Here is a 23,351-nt window from a genome sequence, read left to right as displayed (position 1 = left end):
GGTCCATGTCATTTTGAATCTGCAGGTCTGCTCGTGCCATCTAGTCACTGCTTTTTCCATGTTCCTGATCCACATCACTTTGTTGTGTCACTGATGTAGCTAGGGAGGAATTGGTTGTTTCCATCCAATGCAATGACTAGTCATGCTGCTAGCAGTAGGTATGAAGCAAGGTCCTTTCTTTGTAAGCATTGGTTCTGTGCTTCTCCCAGGTAGCCCAACAGCATGGTTTCTATTTTATAGTTCAGTTTGTTTCTTGTTAATATTTGTGTCCATCGATGTAGCCCTTTCCAGAAAGTTTGTATTGTTGGGCACTCCCACTAGATATGGTTAAAAGTTCCTTGTTGGCCGCACCCCCTCCTGCATACAGAAAAGGATAGGAAGCCAGTGAAGTGACTTGAGGAGAGGGCTAATATGAGCATAACGACACTGGCGGAATATTAGTCGTGCAGCAGAATTTTGAACAGTTTGAAGAGGAGAGAGATGGCTAAGTGGGAGACCTGTGAGAAGCAAGTTGCAATAGTCTAAGCGAGAGGTGATAAGAGTGTGGATGATGGCTCTGGTAGTGTGCTCAGAAAGGAAAGGGCAAATTTTGGTGATATTATAGAGAAAGAAACGACAGGTTTTAGCAGTCTGCTGAATATGTGCAGAGAAGGAGAGGGAGGAGTCGAAGATGACCCCAAGGTTACGAGCTGATGAGACAGGAAGGATGAGAGTGTTATCCACAGAAATAGAGAATGGGGGAGGAGGAGAGGTTGGTTTAGGGGGAAAGATAAGAAGTTCAGTCTTGGTCATGTTTAGTTTCAGATGGCGCTGAGACATCCAGGCAGCAACGTCAGACAGGCAGGCTGATACTTTGGCCTGGATTTCGGTTGAGATTTCTGTTGTGGAGAGGTAGATCTGGGAATCACAAGCGTAAAGATAATACTGAAAACCATGGGATGAGATCAGAGTACCAACGGAAGAAGTATAGATGGAGAAAAGAGAAGTCCCAGGACAGATCCCTGAGGTACACCAACTGACAGTGGGATAGCAGTAGAGGAGGATCCACTAGAGTATACCCTAAAGGTACGCTGGGAGCGATAAGAAAAAAAACAGGAAAGAACAGAGCCCTGAAATCCAAGTGAGGACAGCGTATCAAGGTGTAGGATGTGATCAACAATGTCAAAAGCAGCAGATAGTTCGAGAAGGATGAGGATTGAATAGAGACCTTTGGATCTGGCCAGAAACAGATCATTGGAGACTTTAGCAAGCGCTGTTTCAGTTGAATGAAGGGGCGAAAGCCAGATTGAAGTGGATCAAGAATAGCTTGAGATGAAAGAAAGTCAAGGCAATGGCGGTGAACAGCATGTTCAAGTATCTTGGATAGGAAAGGGAGGAGGGAGATGGGGCGATAGTTGGAAGGATAGTTGAAGGTTTTTTAAGGAATGGTGTGACTATGGCATGTTTGAAGGCATCAGGAACAGTCGCAGTGGACAGTGAAAGATTGAGGATATGACAGATAAAAGGGATGACAGCAGAAGAGATAGTGTTAAGTAGATGAGTGGGAATAGGATCAGAGGAACAGGGAGTTAGTTTCGAGGAGGAAATAAGATGTGCAGTTTCCTCTTCAGTGATTTCAGAAAAGGAAGAAAAGGAGGCAGGGGTTGGAGGGTTGAGAGAATGGACTAAGGGAAGGAGAGGTGGAGGTGACCTGGTTGAGAACTTGAATAAGTTTAATCTTCTGAACCTTATCATGAAAGAACTCAGCCAGAGTCTGGGGGGAAAGTGAAGGGGGGTTGGAGGTGAAGGCACTTTGAGGAGAGAGTTCAGTATGGTAAAGAGAAGCTGAGGGTTTGAGCCAAGAGAATTTGTCAACTGGATGTAATAGTCCTGTTTGGCAAGTGAAAGAGCAGACTGGAAGGAGGTCAGCAAGAATTTGAAATGTATGAAGTCAGCATGGGCACGGGATTTCAGCCAAAGGCATTCAGCAGAGCGGGCAGAGGAACGTAGGTAGCGGATTCTAGAGGTCAGTCAAGGCTGGGGTTTGGTATGTTTTACAGAATGGGGAATGAGAGGAGCTAGAGTATCCAGAGCAGAGGAGAGAATAGTATTATAGGAAGAGACAGCCTCATTGACAGACTTGGATAACATAGTGGTAGAGAAGAGATTTGAAACACTGGAGGACAGAGTAGAAGGGTCAATAGCCTGAAGATTCCTAAATGTATTGGTTAAGATTGGACAGGACTGGGGAGGAGGGTGTTTTAAGTGTGAAAGTTATCAGATGATGGTCAGAGAGGGTAAGAGCTGAGGCATAGAAACTGGAGAGTGAGCAGTTTGAGAAGAGGATAAGATCAAGACAGTGACCATTCTGGTGAGTGGGGGCAGTAGAGCACAGTTGAAGATTGAAAGAGGATGTTAAAGCAAGAAACTGAGAAGCATAAGAGTCAGAGGGATCATTAGCATGAATGTTAAAATCCCCAAGAATGAGGGAAGGAGATGAAGGTTCAAGAAAGAAGGAAAGCCAGGCATCAAAGTCAGTGAGAAAGGAAAAAAGGGACTTATCAGGGGGTCGATAAATGACTACTACTCAGAGAGGCAGAGGAGCAAATAGACGGATGGAGCGGACTTCGATGGAAGAAAAACAGTGAGACTGAGGTGGAAGAGGAGGTTGAAATCTATAAGAGGGTGAAAGTAGTAGCCCAACACCACCTCCGCGGGCAAGGAGTATGGGAGAAAAGATAACCTCCATGGCATAGGGCCGCGACTGAAGCAGAGTCTTCAGGGTAAAGCCAAGTTTCAGTTAGGGCAAGCAGATGGAGAGTACGAGAGATAAAGAGGTCATGGATGTAGGAAAGTTTGTTACAGACAGAGCAGGCATTCCACAGAGCGCAAGAGAAAGGCAGGGAAGAAGTGGGGAGGAGAGGAACACAAATTAGATTGTAGATATCACGGTGTGACCTGCACAAATAGGATGAGAGCTGATGTGGAGGACCAGGATTGGGATTAATGTCCCCAGCAGAGCGCAGGAGAAGGAGCAAGAGAGTATGGAGAAGAGTAGGAGAGGTATGATGACAGCGACGAAGGCGAGATGTACTCAGATAGAAAGGAGATGGAGAATGGAAGGAAGGAAATGTTGAAGGTTGAGAGCTGAGAAAAAGGAAGAGGAAAAAAGAGATGGTGAGCTGATGAATACAGAGGGTGGACAATGCAGTGTACAGTGGTTTCAGATGGAGAAACAGATTAGGAAGGGACAGTACCAAGAAGAAAAAGTGTACTGGAGCCATGATTCTGGAGTCAATGATTCTGCTTCCCCAACAACTGGATGTCAAGGAGTCTGTCAGGTGGGATAATTGCTTGGTTTGGGGGGGCGCATTTCCGCCGGTTGCTGCACTTTTTGGTTTCTTTCCTCCAGTCTGCTATTAGATCCTCCTCTGCATCTGTGATTCTCTGCTCCACATGTTCAACTCTCTCTGTTGCAGACCTGATGTTTGCCTGCACTCTGTTTAAGTCAGTTCGGATTTGTGCCAGGGTACATTGTAGTGATACTGTGCTCTCTTTTATAGAGGCAAGGATCTATTGTGGGATCTCCTTGGTAAATTGGTGAAGTTATGTTCTCTATTTGAGGTGAGCTCCCGCCCAATATCTCCGGTGAGGATGGTGCCGAGGCCTCGTTGCCATCTTGTGCTCTCATGCACTCTGTCATGGTTTGCTGTCATGTCAGCTTTCCATTTTTCACTGGTAGAGGAGTTGTTCTGGTCAGTTTCTTATCGCCTGCTTTCATTTGTGAGAATTTTTTTTTTTTTTTTATTTTGGATCAGCTTCTTGTTGCTCTGCTCCATTTGATTTTAGCAGATTGTGGTCAGCGGTTCGAGAGCTCCCTGGGGTTGCAACCATCCTCTAGGTGCGCATCCAGGCCTCAGAATCTTAACAGAGTCTTTGAAAGGAAGCAGAATACCATCAAGTGAAGGAGAAGGAGATGAAATATTACGGAAGGAAGGGAAGAAGATGTACTCACATTTGAAGATATTGCGATAGAGGAGATTAACTTCTGACTGAAGAAGATACATGAGACAAACAGTCATTTATGCACGAGATAGAGGATGCATCAGAAACTTTGCAAAAAATCTGAATATCGTCTGCATGTTCCCAGGGGCATGTTTAGGGTAGGGAAAGTAACATATGTGTGCTAATAACATGTTGAACTGTACACATAGAAAATGCATGTATGTCTCTCCAGGTACTTAGTACCTGTACAAGTTTCAAATGAAAAATATGTGTATGTTGTGTTCAGAATTGGCACAAAGCCCTTGTGTAAAAAAAATACCTGTGGATTTTGAAAATTGTCCCCTAATTCTTTACAGGATAACCCTGCAGCAGTGTTGAGCCAATGTAACCTCACTGGAAATGGATAAAAAATGAAGAGAGCAAGGAGGTAGAAGCAAGATTGAAAGAAAAACAATACGAGTAAGAAGGGCTCCTATCAAGTCCCAAGAAACTCTGTAGAACGTGACCGCTGGACACCACAAAATGAGCTTGGGAAAACCATTTGCTTTAAGAAGTTTTACAGATGAGCAAACATAAGCCCATCTGTTTGAGGATTAAGGCTCAAAACACTAATGATGTCGACATGAGCTGTCAACAGTTGAGATGATTAAAAAAAAAAAAAAGCCAATCTGAAAAAACTAAGAATCGCTCACTAACTCATTCCTATTTTAACATGTGACAGCACACCAAAGGACTTATCCATCAACTTCCAGACCAAGAAATAGTTATGAGAGCAATATCATGGTGCTATGGTTGAAAATGTACACTTGGTACTATTCTAGCAGAACCTTTTTCGCTGGTACATGCATTTTAGAGGCTTGTTATAGCCCCAATTTTTGTACAGTATTTCAGGTGGCCAGCAGAAAAAGCGTAATTTAATAACAGGGTGCCTACTAAAAATGCTATTTAAGGTGCCTATTTTAAGACTATTCTATAAAGAAAAGCATATATCTATTAAAAAAAAATACTAGTGTAAGTCACCTAACATGTGCATATATTGCTGATGTTGATGCTTACACCAGCTCTAGAGGTGATTTAAATGTGACTGTTGACATTTTGCATGTGCACAAATTATTGTATTTCACAAATAATGCACATATTGTTTGCACCGCCCGTACTCCATCCATGCACCGCCTGTACTCCATCCAAACACCGCCCATGTGCATGTCCACAATGAAAATATGGGCCATGCAAACAACGTGCATACATTTAAGCTGATTGTTTTTTATGAGGTCATATATGTGCGTTAAGTGGCCACTTACATACGCAAATGTTTAAAATATCACCATTTACTCATGTTCTTAGCAGATAAATTAAGTGGATCCTTATAACACTATCACCCCCAGTATCCTTTTAGTCCTCTTGGTCAGGCAACTTCTCACTTCAATGTTTTTGCATGTCACCCAGTACAACCACTAGAAAGAAAAGCACATAAACAATGAAACTTACTCATAGTCACCTCTCCTGACAGAGACGAAAATGAAGGCGTGAGGATTAATTCTGATCTGGAACAGCACCTGGCCATGAATGTTGAGAATGGACAGGAGGCTGGTGTCTTCCTTAAGTGAGTACCTGAACTTTATCAGCACACTCAGCTCATCCACAAAACTGTGAGGACAGTAGGAAAAGAAAAAGAGAAAGCACAGCTCCTGAATCATGTGGGACTCAACTGTACAGTTACAGCCAGGCAGGGGTGAACTGACCACTGGGACAACAGGGCAGCACCTGAGGGCCCACAGCAGTAGGGGGCCCACTTTCTCCTAGCTTCCATCTTGTTTAATAATTTCTGATAGGTGGTTAGGGGTCATGACCCTTAATGCCAGGATCACTGTCAGTCCGCCCCTGCAGCCAGGAATGTTTAATGTCTGTATCATTCAGTATATGACAAGAACATTAACACATTCGATAATGCCCAGACTATCTGAAGTGTAGTTAACACTGCAAAGTGTGTACAGTAAGGCCTGTGGTAAATCAAAGTATTCAATAAAGTACATTTCAAAATCTGCTATGTGTTACTGTTTGTGGAAGGGATATCATCTTACTGTATTATTTCTAACATATAGCACTCTGCTTACATACATGCATATCCTCCATTTATATATATATATATATATATATATATATATATATATATTTTTTTTTTTTTTTTTTTTTTTAAACTTATTTATTTTTTTAACAGTTTGTATTGTAACCTGCTTTGTTTCAGGTGAAGTTAGATCCTGTGAGAAAGTTTTTGTAGTCGTGGTCATCTCAGGAGCCCAACTCTGACCCTGAGCAAACCACCCCATCCACAGAATCCTGAATTAAATGGAGGAAATTAAACTAAATTTCAGGATTTTTCTTTAAAAGACCAGTCACATGTAAGGGTGATAATTTTATTTAAGCAAAAAATAAAAATAAAAAAAAGCACACAAGGGCCTTCAAGACTGGGACAAGCACTTTATTCTTAAAGGACCCGACATGGGCCGTGTTTTGGCGGTACTCCACCTACATCAGGGGTCAATTAAAACAATCATAAAAACAAAAATCATATCATAATTATAAAATCGAGTGTATAAACATATATACTGAATAACATTCCATGTTTGTTAAAACCAAAATAAATAAAACTATCAACTATAGAAACAAAAGCAGTACAGAAATCATATTGCAATAAAACACTAAGGGCCCTATTTTCTAAGGTGCGCTGGCGTTTTTAGCGTGCACTAAAATTAGCGTGTGCTAAGTGAAAGAGACACCCATATATTAGCACGTGCTAAGTTTAGCATATGCTAAAAATGTTAGTGTGCCTACATCGCGGCTTAGTAAACAAGGCCCTTAATAATGATAGCTTAAAACTGGACTCAAAACATCTTAAAACATAATTAAGATAATAATTGTACTTAACATACATAAATATAAATAATTAAGGGATTATTTTAGAAAGCCATGCTAGTGATTTCCGCGTGGCAAATGAGAGGAAGCCCATAGGAATTGAATGGACTTCCTCTCATTTGCTGCACCGGGAATCAGTAGCGCAGTTTTGTAAATTAGAATTGGGGGGTAATTTTATGTAGTTTGTTCCCACAATCGCTTTGCATTTTTATGTTCACATGCATTATTTAGGCCACTTTGACTGCATTTTGATATTATGATTACTTTTGGTTTTGAGATATGAATTGATCACATCCGTGAGTACTTTGATTGCAGCACATTTCTATATGCTTTCTATAAGTACTTTGCACTATGCTGTATATTGATATTTATCTCTTACTCTGGGCTTTTAAATATGGAAGACTGTTTTTGAAGCTATTTTCAAGATACTTTTAAGGCTGACTGAATGCACTATTTCCTATTGCATTTTAAGTTCACTTACTGTTCGTTTTTATTATGAAGACTCACTGACTTTTTGCCCTACTGTTCTGCACTTTAGGTTTCTTTTTATTTTATTTTATTTATCACTTTTATAGTTTAAATCAAGTACAATCTTGTGTTCAATAAAGATGACTATTAGTCATAGCAATATACAGGAAATACAAAAAACAATCTAAATTCAATCACATCATCTTTAGTCCACAATATGGAGGCAATACAAAACTATACCACAGGAAATTATCTTAATATTTGCTAAGGAAAAAGGTGGCATAGCAGACAAGCCAAGTGTTAAACTTTTACGGCGTAGAAGTTATCACAGGTCTTGGTAGCAAAACGGATGAGCCAGCTAGCTTAGATTCCAAAAAAGAGGTCAGTTGTTTAGAATCAAAAAATATATATTTAACAGAATTTAATTTTATAACACATTTGCATGGAAAGTTTAGCCAAAACAACGCGCCCAGTTGCAATGCTTTGGGGCGAAGTTTAAGAAATTCTTGTCTTTTTTTCTGCGTTGCCTTCGAGACATCTGGGTACATTCTTATTTTATAACCTAGGAAATCCTGTTCTCTATGTAGGAAATATTGCTTTAGTATCCAATCTCTGTCGGGCTGCAGAATAAATGTAACTTTGAGTGTTGCTGCTGTAAGGCCTGCCGTATCATCCTCTATCATTTGTGTCAGATTTATGTCTAAAGCCGACTTGCATTTAAGGAAACATCTGGAGTACAGTGTGGTTTGTCTCAAAAATGGGAGGGGATGCTTGCTCCCTGGACTGGTAAAGAGACACTGATAAGCCTTCACTTAATTTCCCAATCTTCGGATCTCTATTCCGGACCTTGACCCACTGCCAATGTCAAACTGAACGGATTGTGCAGTGTGGAGTATGTGAAGTGCGAGGAGTGTGGTGTAAAGAATAGAGAAAGAAGAAAAAGAAGGTTTTCCCTATGACTCGGGTCTTGAGTGATTGGAGTTGAGCTACATATACTGTTATTATTACACTGCTTCTCAAGCAGGTGGTTTGAAATTAGGCTAATTTTTAATTGGCCTTGGGTTATTTTTTCTTTTGAAGTGAGTTCTGTTTTTTCTTTTCTTTAAAAAATATATTTACCAACTTCTGTTTTTTTTTTAAATATACCTAACGATTTCAGATAACTTTTCTCATAGTCATCAAATGAGGATAAATATAACTCCTCAGATTCTGTCAGGTTTACTGAACTCTGTTACAATTAGTTACCAAAACATACAGAAAATTACTATTTAAATTTTAAAATATTGCATAAAAGTATGTTCTAATCACTATCTTCCATTACTGGTTTACTATCTCTTCAGTAAATTTGTAAAACTGGTTTCTCTTAGGTCTCTTGCCTAAACTCCTCTGTAGGGACTTAGCTCATCAAGATATGAATTCATCTCAAAATCTTGCCCCTACATCATCCCTTACTGTGGAAGATTTTGCAGTTGCATTTACCAACAATATTACTCTCCTTCAGAGTTCCATTGATTCATTTGCTTTACCACTGCCTGATCTAAACAATCCTATACACTCACATAATGCTTTTGCAGTCTTTCAAACTCCATCACAATCTGAGGTTCTTAAAGTAAACTCTACTATGAACCCCTCGTCTGTTCCCACTGATCCCTTGCTTTTCAAAGGAGTGGAGGAATAGCCTAATGGTTAGTGTAGTGGTCTTTGACCCTGGCAACTGGGGTTCAATTCCCACTGTAGCTCCTTGTGACTTTGAGCAAGTCACTTCACCCTCCATTGCCCCAGGCACAAAAATTTGTAATTGTGAGTCCTTTAGGGACAGAAAAAGTACCTGCATATAATATGTACAGCACTGTGTATGTCTAGTAGCACTATAGAAATGATTAGTAGTAGTAAATCTCCAAATATTTCATCACCTATCTGCATTCTATGCTCATTACAAGTCTCTCTACAAGTGTATTTTCATCAGCCTGGAAACTTGCTGTTATTTACCCCCTACCCAAAGGGGCTGCCACTAACACCTCAGATACCAATAATTATTATCCTGTTAAACAGTTACATTTATTTCAAAATTTACTGAAAAAATTGTGGCCACACAACTTGTCTTTTTCATAGACAAAACAAAACTATCTCCTTCCCTGTCAAACTGGCTTTTGCGACCACTTTTCCACTGAACACACAATGATGGCTCTCACAGATTTTGTTCATCGTTCTCTTGACAGTGGTAGAGAAGTCCTTCTCATCTCACTTAATCTTATTTCAGCGTTTGATTTAGTAGATTATGACATCTTTCTTTCCCAACTCAAAGAGAAGAGTAACCGGTGTTCCCTTTCTCTGGTTTCAATCATATCTCCAAGGCGGAGCATTTAAAATACTGTGGTCTGATATCTACTCTTCAATGTAGAACCTTTCATGCGGAGTCCCACAAGGTTCCATTTTAGGGCCTATTCTTTTCAATATTTTTCTATCACCACTAGCCGTTTTTCTTCAGACTATGAAAATCACCTTCTTTATTTATGTTGATGATATCCAACTTCTGTTCCCCTTTGATAATACTGGTTCATCTCTAATCTTGGATATCTCAAATAAATTGATCATGATTGCTGATTGGTTCTCTTTGCATCAACTAAAATTGAATCTTTCCAAAACCACAGCTCTCTTCTTTCCGTTATTGAGCTTTTCCTATCTTACTTCAATCCCCTCTATTTCTGGGGTATCTACACCTATTAAAGAAGAGATTAAAATCCTTGAAGTTCTTATTGACAATTATCTTATCTTCAAATCCCACATTTCTTTAATTGTCAAGAAATTTTTTGTATTCTCCAAATACGCCTTGCAAGATCTTTCTCTGATAAATCCTTTTTCCACCATCTCATTAAATCCATGGTAATTTCATGCCTTGATTATTGCAATTACCTCCTTCATGGTCTATCATTATACCAATAGACTGGTTCAAAACACAATGGTTAAACTGATACACGGTACACTGTCTCCCCTCTTCTTCAAGCAGAACACTGGCTACCCATCCAATACGAAATTCTCTTTAAGATTATAAATTCTTCATTATGGTCTCCCACTCTTCCTATTCAAACAGCTCATACCTTATTCTCCAATATGTACTTTACATTCCTCCCAACAGCAACTTTTAATAGTACCATTGTTTCTTCAGGTGCGCTCACATCTTGCAAGAACTACCACATTCTCAGTCATTTCACCTACCCTATGGAATGATATCCCTTTGCACCTACAAACCGAATTCTTGCTTCTAAGATTTAAAGCTATTCTTAAAACTCATCTTTTCACTAACTCATTTAACTCTACTCCATGATGATTGCAACTATTTTTCTTTCCCACTCCTCACAGCAAGTTTAACCTCTGCACACCTATGTCCATTGTCTCTTCTTTTCATGTTCCTTTCCCCACCTCATGTCCTTCCCTAATTTAGGGCCCTGTTTGCCAAGCCATTATAGGATCGTTAGTATGTACGTTAACAGTGTACGTGACTACAATATCCTTATAGGCACCCACATATTTAGCATATGCACTAATTGTAGGCACGTTAAAAACGCTAACATGCCTTAGTAAACAGGGCCCTTAATTTCAGTTTTAATTTTAATTAAATTCTACTCCTCTCTTGGACTTTATTAAATACTGTATAATTCTAGAATAGGTAGAACCAAATTAACAAACTCCCAAAATTCTACCATATATACAACTTGTTTGGGGGCAAATATGGCAGGCCAATAATGAAAAAAAGGTGGAGAAAAAAAAGACTTCAGAAAATTCGGATACTCCTCGTTCTTAGAGGAAATGCCTTTGGTATAATGAGGGAACTGTAGCAATCATATGTCTTCACAAAAAAAAACTCCACTCTATAAACCCTTCATAAAAGCACTGTCATATGCCACCACAAACACTTGTACTGGAGACCCATTTATCACAACTTGGAAAGAGTACTTAGCTCCAATGTTGATGTCTTCAATATCATAGTCCGGTCCAGCCTCATATATCGTACTCTTACAGTTCATCAAATCCCAAAGTTCATCTTTGATGAACTGTAAGAGTATGATATATGAGACTGGACCGGACTATGATATTGAAGACATCAACATTGAAGCTAAGTACTCTTTCCAAGTTGTGATAAATGTGTCTCCAGTACAAGTGTTTGTGGTGGCCTATAACAGTGCTTTTATGAAGGGTTTATAGAGTGGAGTTTTTTTTGTGAAGACATATGATTGCTATGGTTCCCTCATTATACCAAAGGCGTGTCCTTTAAGAACGAGGAGTATCCGAATTTTCTGAAGTCTTTTTTTCTCCACCTTTTTTTCATTATTGGCCTGCCATATTTGCCCCCAAACAAGCTGTATATATGGCACTTTATTAAATACCCCATGTAACCTAATCTCACCTTTTGTTTCTACCCATTGCTCTAACCATAATAAATTTTGATCTGTAAGCCACTTAGATATTATTATTATTTGTGGTACATTAAATATAGATGAACTGTGAACTGTAAAAACAAAAAAAAAAAAACCTAGTTTCACTCAGTTTACATTCATTACATTTTTTTCCTCTCAAAATTTAACTTTCAATCCAGTCATTTATCTCCTCAAACCTCTCTCACACAGACACCCTCTGCAACACCTCCTTCCTCTTCTGCTCCTAACATTGATTCCCCCCAACTACTGTTTTTGTCAGATTCTTTCTTGAGCAGTACAGGCAATCAGCATTCAGCTTACATCTACATTAAAACTCACTCACATTCTATATCACTAAATTAAGTTGAAATAAATATTTTCATACCTTCTTTTTGAATAGGATTAACAGAATTCATGTTTGCAGACTCTCAACGTAACTTTTTCCCAAACATTTTAGCTTTCCAAACATGTTTAAATTTTATATTGTACTCTTAAGGAATTTCTTTTAATTTCAAGATCCCGCAGCCTAATTAAGATGCTGTAACCACATCTCACACATTCAGTAACTGCCAGCACCACTAAGTACATAAGTACATAAGTAATGCCACACTAGGAGAAAACCAAGGGTCCATCGAGCCCAGCATCCTGTCCACAACAGCGGCCAATCCAGGCCAAGGGCACCTGGCAAGCTTCCCAAACGTACAAACATTCTATACATGTTATTCCTGGAATTGTGGATTTTTCCCAAGTCCATTTAGTAGTGGTTTATGGACTTGTCCTTGAGGAAACCGTCTAACCCCTTTTTAAACTCTGCTAAGCTAACCGCCTTCACCACGTTCTTCGGCAACGAATTCCAGAGTTTAATTATGCATTGGGTGAAGAAATATTTTCTCTGATTTGTTTTAAATTTACTACCCTGTAGTTTCATCGCATGCCCCCTAGTCCTAGTATTTTTGGAAAGTGTGAACAGACGCTTCACACCCACCTGTTCCATTCCACTCATTATTTTATATACCTCTATCATGTCTCCCCTCAGTCGTCTCTTCTCCAAACTGAAAAGTCCTAGCCTCCTTAGTCTTTCTTCATAGGGAAGTCGTCCCATCCCCGCTATCATTTTAGTCGCCCTTTGCTGCACCTTTTCCAGTTCTACTATATTTTTCTTGAGATGCGGCGACCAGAACTGAACACAATACTCAAGGTGAAGTCGCACCATGGAGCGATACAACGGCATTATAACATCCTCACACCTGTTTTCCATACCTTTCCTAATAATACCCTACATTCTATTCGCTTTCCTAGCCGCAGCAGCACACTGAGCAGAAGGTTTCAGTGTATTATCGACGACAACACCCAGATCCCTTTCTTGGTCCGTAACTCCTAATGTGGAACCTTGCATGACGTAGCTATAATTCGGGTTCTTTTTTCCCCACATGCATCACCTTGCACTTGCAAACATTAAACGTCATCTGCCATTTAGCCGCCCAGTCTCCCAGTCTCGTAAGGTCCTCTTGTAATTTTTCACAATCCTGTCGCGAGTTAACGACTTTGAATAACTTTGTGTCATCAGGAAATTTAATTACCTCGCTAGTTACTCCCATCTCTAAATAATTTATAAATATATTTAAAAAGCAGCGGTCCTAGCACAGACCCCTGAGGAACCCCACTAACTACCCTTCTCCATTGTGAATACTGCCCATTTAACCCCACTCTCTGTTTCCTATCCTTCAACCAGTTTTTAATCCACAATACGACATTTCCTCCTATCCCATGACCCTCCAATTTCCTCTGCAGCCTTTCATGAGGTACCTTGTCAAACGCCTTTTGAAAATCCAGATACACAATATCAACTGGCTTCCCTTTGTCCACATGTTTGTTTACTCCTTCAAAGAACTGAAGTAAATTGGTCAGGCAAGATTTCCCCACACAAAAGCCGTGCTGGCTTGGCCTCAGTAATCCATGTCCTTGGATGTGCTCTGTAATTTTGTTTTTAATAATAGCCTCTACCAGGAGGCACACAATGAAACTACAAAGTGGTAAATTAAAATGAATCAGAGAAAATATTTCTTCACTCAATGTGTAATTAAACTCTGGAATTCGTTGGCAGAGAATGTAGTAAAAGCAGTTAGCTTAGCAGGGTTTAAAACGGGTTTGGATGGCTTCCTACAAGAAAAGTTCATAAGCCAATATAAAAGTGGACTTGGGGAAAATCCACTGTTTGTTTCTAGGATAAGCAGCATAAAATATATTGTACTTTTGAGGATCTTGCCAGGTACTTGTAACCTGGATTGGTCACAGTTGGAAACAGGATGCTGGGCTTGAAGGACCTTCGGTCTGTCCCAGTATGGCAATACTTATGTTCTTAAGAATTACATCACCAATTGTGACTCAATTAACAAAGATCCTCTCCAAGCCTTGCCCCCCCCCCCCCCCCCCCCCCCCCATCACTTGTACTTTTTTTTTTTTTTCATTTAATTGGTGGTTCAGGGCATCCCCTAAGCTCCCAGGACCTTCCTGGAGCCATCAGCTGCCTTCCCTCTATCATGCATGTGTGCATGTAGTCACCGAGCATGTGTGTTAACTATGCATGTGCATGGCAACATTTCCTGGTCTAAACCTAGGCCTGAGCACAGCCTGGGCCTCTCCTGGAACCTATTGCTGGCCTTTCTTACTGCCAGGTGGTCCAGAACACTGCAGGTCATGCCAGGTGTGGAATTCCTGCACCTGAATTACCTGCTCTCTGGGTCTCTCCAGAGCCAACACCAACTCCCAGGTCCCAGGTATTTTTAAAAACAAATTATTTTTAACCTCTGGTTACATTAGGCCTCAGTTGATCTTTGTATTCCTCTCATATTATGACCTCTTGTTCTAGAACCACCTCTACATTTGAGCTGCATATGCCAACAGGAAAGAGAGGACTTGCCTGTTTCCAAACACTGTCTTGGTTGGGAGGCTGAGGGTGGAATACTGGCCAATCTCAAGGGAACTGCAGTTAGCTTCATCGTAGGTCAGAGACACGTTCACAAGGTCTGGAGAGTGCACTGTAAGCTTGTCCAGCAAGTTCACTTCATCTGCAATGAGGAAATAATAATTTGCTTACTTTTTAAAATGTTTTATTATAAGCCAACTAGGACTGTTATTGATAGGTAGTCTATAAGGAGATGATTCTATATGTAGGTACCTCTATTTAGGCGCACCCGAGGCCATAAAAAGACTATTCTATAATGGTATCTGGGCACCTAGAATCCATTATCTCTCTATATAAAACGCACCTCCAACGTTCTAATGAAGCCTCAGAAATTTCCAACATTCTAAATTTTCAACATTCTAAATTGAAGTTGTGTAGATCACATAAGTGTCTGCCCCGCCCTCGCATCACCACGTGATGACGTCGAGGGCGGGGCAATGGCACTCACCCAATCGCATCGCTCACCCGCCCCGCCCTCGCATCAGTCCGTCGGGTAAACAAACAAACAAAAAAAAAGAGGAACTTCACTCAGCTTGAGGGAGGCGGAGCCGAGTTTTTTTTGTTTGCGGGCCGGGACGTGTAGCTACACCCGCATGTCAACACGCGATTACGTCGACGGCGGGGCAGTATAAACAGCGTCGCACAAACACAACTTGGACGGAGATCCCCGAGCCCCCCTCGGTAAGCGATGACGGCGGGGCGGTACAGAGAGCGTCACACATACAGAACTTGCACCGAGATCCCGGAGCCACCCTCGGTAATCGACATCAACACACAAAACCTAACCTCACAGCAACAGGGTCAACTCAGGCTGGGAGGGTATGATGGCATGGAAGAGGAGGAAATCGGGGAAGGAAGACAGAATGCTGGCATGGAGGAGGAGGACATTAGGGATGGAAGACAGAACCGCTTAACAGAGGGAAAAGCAGGTGGGGAGGGGCTCCTCACACCAGAGAGGTGGGGGTGGGGGCCCTGCGAGAGGGGAGGGGCTCACACTCACTCACTCGAGGTGGGGAAGGGACAGAGGGGGGAGGGGGAAGGCAGGAGGGGGGCAACAAAAGTCAAAAGTAGGATTGGGGGGGGGGGAACCAGACTCTCACTCTGTCAAACACACTGTAGCTCTCGGAAAACTCTGTCTCTCTCACTCACTGTGTCCAACATACGCACTTGCACACACTCATTCTGAAACACACACACTCACTCACAGATACACAAGCACTCAATCTCTCTCTCACAATCGCACAGTCACTCTCTCTATCTCACACACACACACTCTCTAACATACACACCACGAGGAAAACCTGGCTAGCGCCCGTTTCATTTGTTTCCGAAACGGGCCTTTTTTTACTAGTAAAGTATAATTTTAACCTGGTATTGGGGAGCTTTACATTTATGTACCCACAGTTACACCAGTCATAGACCTGGTCTAACTGTGGTTGTGTAAATGTGGTAAGGAAGCATGACATTTACAGTATTCATTAAGTAATATTCATTGGTGGAGGCACTGTCCATGTCCTGCCTATGCTCAGCCCATGCATACACCCTCTTGCATTTACGCACTATCCCCAGGAGTCTATATACGGCACTGGGATTTCGGCGCCAAAATTCAACTGTGGATCAAATATCAGTGTGCAAATTAATTAGCTTACAAGCTAATTGCAATTAATTGATGTTAATTATTGCAGATAATTGACAATAACTGAAATTTGCAAATACATCTCCCCGTGCCCTATTCTATAATCTGCGTGCCTAAATTCCCTAGCACATATCTCAGAAGGGCATTCCTAAAAGTTGCGCGTGGGGTGAAAGTGGCATAAGAGGACATTCTATAAACGGTGCCAAAATTTCAGTGCTGGAAAAATTCGGTGCAGAACACTATTCTATAAGGGGTGTTCCAGGTTGAGCGCTGTTTGTATAATTCATTTGTGACCCAAAAGTTCAGTGCCAGTATTTATACCAGCTAAACCCCAGTGGGAATGCTGGTACCCAATAGGGCATTTTGATGCAGAAATGGGCTCTAACTCCAATTATACAAACAGCGCTCAACCTAGAACACCCCTTATAGAATAGTGTTCTGCACCGATTTTTTCCAGCACTGAAATTTTGGCACCATTTATAGAATGTCCTCTTATGCCACTTTCATAGACCTTACAGAATAGAATGCTGAGGCACCTTGCTGGAACTTTTGTGGGGAAGTGTATGCTTACACACAAAAGTGCTAACATTCTGTACATTTAGGTGCGCGAGGAGTATGTTTAGGTGGGCAGCCAGTTATAGAATTGCTCTCTAAATGTTTAAAAACAAATAAACAAGAGTATTACCTACAATCATCCTTGCCACCTCTGTCAATGGAAGAGGCACCAGTTCAAGTTCAGTCTTGGCTACATGACACAAATATCTACTTTGGTTCCTCAGCACTGTCTGATTCCATCACAACCAATGGGATGGGTCAATTTGGTCTTTACCTACCATCATTTACTATGTAAACTGGTTCAGTGTTTTGTTTTGGGGGGGGTTTCAAATTTATATTGTGTTTTTATTAATAATTCAAGAGTTATACAAAACAGCATCATGAGAACTATACAGAGTTTGTAGGTATACAGTGAATATTCCTGTAGACAGCTGAACAGATGCTATGCTCAGGGACACACATACAAATCATAATTCATAGAAACAAAGTAAATGACGGTAGAAAAAAACCTCCAAATCTTCAATAAGAACAGCCACACTGGCTCAGACCAGTGGTTCATCCAGCCCAGTATCCTGTTTCCCAGGGCCGTGCCTAGGGTCTCCGGCGCCCCCCTGCAGTTGGCCCCGCCGGCGCGCCCCCCCCCCCCCGAAAACGATCGCTACACTACCCGCCCTCTTCTCCCCAGATCCTTTTCCTTTTTGTTTAAATTTACCTCTCCGGCGCGCGGCAGCGTAGCGTTAGTGAGAAGGAGGCGGCGCTCCCCCGCCCCGATGTGTCTTCTTCCCTTCGCTCAGTGTCCCGCCTTCTTCTGACGTCATTTCTGACGTCAGAAGAAGGGGGAACCGAGCGAAGGGAAGAGACTAACACGTCGGGGCGGGGGAGCGCCGCCTCCTCACTAACGCTACGCTGCCACGCGCCGGAGAGGTAAATTTAAACAAAACAAAAAAAAAAGGACAAGGATCTGGGGAGAAGAGGGCGAGGTAAGCATGGTGCAGCGGGGCGCCCCCCAGAGGATGGCGCCCTCCTGCCATGCTTACCTCGCTTACCGTGTCGGCATGGCCCTGCTGTTTCCAACAGTGGCCTATCAGGTCACAAGTACCTGACAGAAACTCAAATAGTAAGATTCCATGCTATGAATCCCAGGGCGAGCACTGGCTTTCCCCATGTCTATCTCAACAGCAGACTATGCACTTTTCCTCCAGGAACTTGTCCAAACCTTTTTTTTAAACCCAGATACGCTAACTGTTGTTACCACATCCTCCGGCAATGAGTTCCAGAGTTTAACTATTCGTTGAGTGAAAAAATAATTCCTCATATTTGTTTTTAAAGTATTTCCAAGTAAATTCATTGAGTATCCCTTAGTCTCTGTACTTTGTGAAAGAGTGAAAAATCGATTCACTTTAATCAATTCTATATTGCTCAGGATTTCGTAGGCCTCAATCAAATCTCCCCCTCAGCCGTCTCTTTCCCAAACTGAAGAGCCCTAACTTCATTAGCCTTTCCTCATATGAGAGGAATTCCCTCTTTATCATTTTGGTTGATCTTCTTTGAACTTTTTCTAAGTCCCCTATTTCTTTTTTGAGATACGGCGACCAGAATTGAACACAATACCTCAAGGTGAGATCACATCATGGAGCAATACAAAAGCATATTATTCTTGAAGTTATTTACCATCCCTTTCCTAATCATTCCTAGCATCCTGTTTGCTTTTTTGGCCACAGTCACACTCTGGGCAGAAGACTCCAGTGTATTGTCCACAATAATACCTAGATCTTTTTCTTGGGTGCTGATTCACAAGGTGGATCCTAGCATCAGGTAATTATGATTCAAATTATTCTTCCCAACTTGCATCACTTTGCATTTGTCCATCCCATTTGGATGTCCAGTCTTCCAATTTCCTAAGGTATTCCTGCATTTTTATAGTCTACATATGCTTTAACAACTTTGAATAGTTTTGTGTCATCTGCAAATTTAATCACCTCACTTGTCATGCTGATTCCAGATTATTTATAAATGTTAAATACCATCAGTCCTAGTACAGATCCCTGTGGTTCTCCACTATTTACCCTCCTCCATTGAGAAAAATAGCCATTTAAACCCTACCCTCTATTTTCTGTCCAATAACCAATTCCTAATCCATAGCAGAATATTGCCTCCTATCCTTTAATTTTCTCATGATCTCTCATGAGGAACTTTGTCAAAAGGTTTCTGAAAATCTAGAAACACTACATCAGCTGGCTCATCTTTATCACATGTTTAATCACACATTCAAAGAAATGAAGCAAATTTGTGAGGCAAGACTTCCCTCAGCTGAATCCATGCTGACTCTGTCCCATTAAATCATGTTTATCTATGTGTTCCATAATTCCATTATTTTGTCCAGCACTGAAGTCAAACTTACCAATCTGTAATTTCCCAGATCACCTTTAGAACCCTTTTTAAGAATCGGCATTATATTGGCCACACTCCAATCTTCAGGTACTAGAGACAATTTTACCAACAGTTTACAGATCACTAACAGCATATCAGCAATTTCAAGTTTGAGTTCATTTAGTACCCTAGGGTGCATGCCATCTGGTCCAGGTGATTTACTACTCTTTAATTTGCCGATTTGACTCGGTACGTCTTCCAGGTTCACCAAGATTTCTTTCAGTTCCTCTGCATTGTAACCTTTGAAAACCATTTCTGGTACAGGTAGACTTCAAACATCTTCCATAAAAACCAAAGCAAAGAATTTATTCAGTCCCTCCACTATGGCCATGCCCTCCCTTAGTGCACCTTTGCTCCTTCATGATCTAACAGTCCCATGGATTCCTTCAGGTTTTCTGTTTCTGATGTACCTGAAAAGATAGATATAATAGGCATTATTGAGAGCTGGTGGAAGGAAAATAACCAATGGGTCATTGTTATACCAGGATACAAATTATATTGTAGTGATAGGGTGGATCGAATTGGTGGAGGGGTAGAATTATACTTTAAGAAGGGCCTTGAATTGAATAGACTAAAAATTCTGCAAGACACAAAACATACCTTGGAATCCAAATAGATAGAAATTCCATGTGTAAAGGGGAAAAGAATAGTGATATGATTGTACTACTGTCCACCTGGCCAGGATGAACAGACAGATGCAGAAATATTATCAGAAATTAGGAAGGCTAACAAACTGGGGAACACAACAATTTTAATTACACCGATATTGACTGGGTAAATGTAAATGTAACATCAGAGCATGCTAGGGAGGTTAAAATTCCTTGATGAAGTCAAGGACTGCTTTATGGAGCAGCTGTTTCAGGAACCAACAAGAGGGGGGACAATTCTAGACCTAGTCCTTAATGGAGCACATGATCTGGTGCAGGAGGTAATAGTGCTGGGGCCACTTGATAACAGTGATTATAACATGAGCAAATTTGATATAATCTCTGGAGTAAGTACACACAGGAAATCCAATACATTAGCATTTAACTTTCAAAAAGAAGACTATGATAAAATGAGAAGAAATATCAGAAAAAAAAAATCAAAACTTAAAAGAGCATTTGCAAAGGTCAAAAGTTTACATTAGGCATGGATGCTCTTAAAAATATCATCCTGGAAGCCCAGACCAGATGTATTCCATGTATTAAAAAAGGAGGCAATAAGGCCATACGACAGCTGGAATGGTTAAAAAGTGAGGTGAAGGAAGCTATAAGAGCTAAAACAAAATCCTTCAGAAAATGGAAGAAGGATCTGACTGAAAAAAATAGGAAACAACATGAGGAATTGCATGTCAAATGCAAAGCGCTGATAAAGAAGGCAAAGAGAGACTTTGAAAAGAAGATTGCATTGGAGGCAAAAAGAAATAGTAAAATCTTTTATAGGTATATTAGAAGCAAGATGCCAGTAAAAGAATCAGTTGGACCGATAGATGACTGAGGGGTAAAAGGGGCACTCAGGGAAGACAAGGCCATAGCAGAGAGATTAAATGGATTGTTTGCTTCGATTTTCACCAAAGAAGATGTGGAACAGATACCAGTGCCAGAAATGCTGATGAATCAGAGAATATTAAGCTAATCTCTGTAAACCTGGTAGATGTAATGGGGCAATTTGACAAACTGAAGAGTAGCAAATCACCTGGACTGGATGGTATACATCCCAGAGCACTGACAGAATTGAAAAATGAATTTGAAGAGCTATTGTTAATAATATGCAATTTATCTTTAAAATCAAGCTTGGTACTGGAGGTGATCCAGAAAATTATAGACTGATGAGCCTGACACTGTCGTCAGGCAAAATGGTAGAGACTATCATAAAGAACAAAATTACAAGACATATACATAAGTATGGATTAATGAGACAAAACCAACATGGATTTTGTCAAGGGAAATCTTGCCTCACAAATCTACTACATTTCTTTGAAGGAGTAAGTACACACGTGGATAAAGGTGAGCCGGTCGAAATTGTATATCTGGGTTTTCAAAAGGCATTTGACAAAAGTACCTATAGGAATAAATTGTGCCCTGCTACAGATAACTAGAGCTAAGATTTAGTAAAGAACCCCTTTAAGTCTGCTGATGACACACACAGGCTTATTTTTGAAAGTGATCGCCAGCGATCTTCCGACATAAATCGGGAGATGGCCGGCGATCTCTCAAAAGCAGCGAAATCCATATAATCAAAAGCGGCTTTTTTGACACCATTGCCGCTTTCCTGTCACCGTGCTGTTGATTTACACCTTATATATGTGTGTAAACTAAGAAACTGACACCTATTATAAAGAAGAATAATCAAAATATTTTTATTTTTTTCAACTGTCCTCCGTCGGACAGAGGCAGCGTGGGAACACCACACTGGAAGCAAAGTCTGCTTACACAATATATTTTTAGCAATAATACAGAGATATATATATTTGCTCAGCAGTAATACAGAGATATATGCTTGCCTTGCTTTTGCTTTGCTTAAGATACCTATCTTCTCCTCAGTTTAAATACACTTACATTCATACTGCACCCAATGTGTGCACGTCAGCAACCCCTTTCTTTGAAGCTTGTTCTTACATTCCTTATCTACAAATGTCTGCAAGCAACATTCCTTCTGCCCCCCCTTACACAGCCTCCTGTCTCTGCTTCACACCAGGCTGCTCAAGGTTGATTCTATGACTCCCTCATTGTTTTCACAGGTTTGTGACTCATAGGTCTTTTGCCTTAATACTTGCACTTCACTGACCATAGGAACTTTATACTGTTCAACGGTTTCTCATTATATTTATGTAGCATGTTCATTATTATTAACAAATCCTCCCTTGAACCTTGTAGAGCAAGGTTCACCAAAATTTCATGGTTATAGTTTTCATCACTGTTAGACTGGGCATCATCCTATAAATAGGTAACACCTCAGGCCGTCATGGCAATGACAAACATTTTCTATCAAACCACAGAACTTTCGGGAGTCATCAGTAACCCAGGACAGTTTGGTTCATAGTCACTGGTGTCAGGCATTATATTTTGTATCTGAGTTACCATGGTCATTTTCAATTAATCTTGACATGCTCGTCTCCAGCAACCAAGTAAACAAGGCAAACAACATAATAAGAGTCCTGCAACACATATGAAAACAATACATCCAGTCACAATCTCTCTTAACCATGGACCTAATCCTCCAAACCAATTTTTTATGGTATCCCACCATGACGTGTCCAATATCCCTTCATAATCACTTACTTGAATTCTTGCTAGAGAAAGAATGTGCTGCATTGCATTTTTAACAATTATTGATTTCTGATAACAGTACAACATGAGGTATCATTAATAAGTTCACAAACATCATCATCAATCTGCCTTTATAGGGTGGTTAAAGCAATGTCCAATTCATGGGTAACAACATGTAATAATGATTGTAATTGTCCTAATTCAGCAGTGGCAGCTGGTTCTGCAAAAGGTATCCAAGATGTTGTAGTGTTGCTGTGGCAGCTTCAGAGCTCTGATAAGGAGGCTGTTTTTGAAATTCCTCGTCTGCCTTCATGCATCTGTGTCTCAATTTTCATTTTATCAGCATGGTATAAGTCTGCTGCTACCATAAAAAGATTTAAAACATGTAAGTGTTTCTGCAAGGATTTTCCCTTTTTGTTTTGTTGTATGTATTTTAAAACAGACAACAGCTGAGTTCTTACAAATGAACCACCACCTGGCCATGATAAAAATGAATCCTGTGAGGCATATCCAGTCCATTTCTCACAGACCTTTTGAATAACGGGTGCCTCAAAGGGAAAAGTATCCTTAACATGCACAAGGGGTGAGCAATTCTTTCGGCTATCTACATACAAAACATAAGGAGTGATAGATGTTTCTCCCTGACCCTCTGCAGCGGGTTGAGGGGATAGTTCGTTCTTAGACTGAAAAGGTCTCATGATATAATAACAAACAATGCCTAAGCTAGCAAAATA

At 40.7% G+C, this 23,351-nt stretch overlaps 1 protein-coding gene across 1 annotated transcript in view; it reads right to left on the bottom strand.

The window, feature by feature from the left end:
- LOC115472725 (collagen alpha-1(XI) chain-like) overlaps positions 1-23,351 on the bottom strand; it is a 381,963-nt gene that overhangs the window by 171,935 nt on the left and 186,677 nt on the right. Inside the window, exons 2-3 of the mRNA XM_030207103.1 lie at positions 14,701-14,848; positions 5,473-5,631 (exon numbers count right to left, since the gene is read on the bottom strand). Of these exons, the coding sequence (XP_030062963.1) occupies positions 5,473-5,631; positions 14,701-14,848 (307 nt within the window). The remainder of the gene's footprint in view (positions 1-5,472; positions 5,632-14,700; positions 14,849-23,351) is intronic.

Source organism: Microcaecilia unicolor, chromosome 6 (genome assembly GCF_901765095.1).
Source record: "Microcaecilia unicolor chromosome 6, aMicUni1.1, whole genome shotgun sequence".
NCBI classification, from domain to species: Eukaryota; Metazoa; Chordata; class Amphibia; order Gymnophiona; family Siphonopidae; genus Microcaecilia; species Microcaecilia unicolor.
This window is presented reverse-complemented; position numbering and strand designations above follow the sequence as displayed.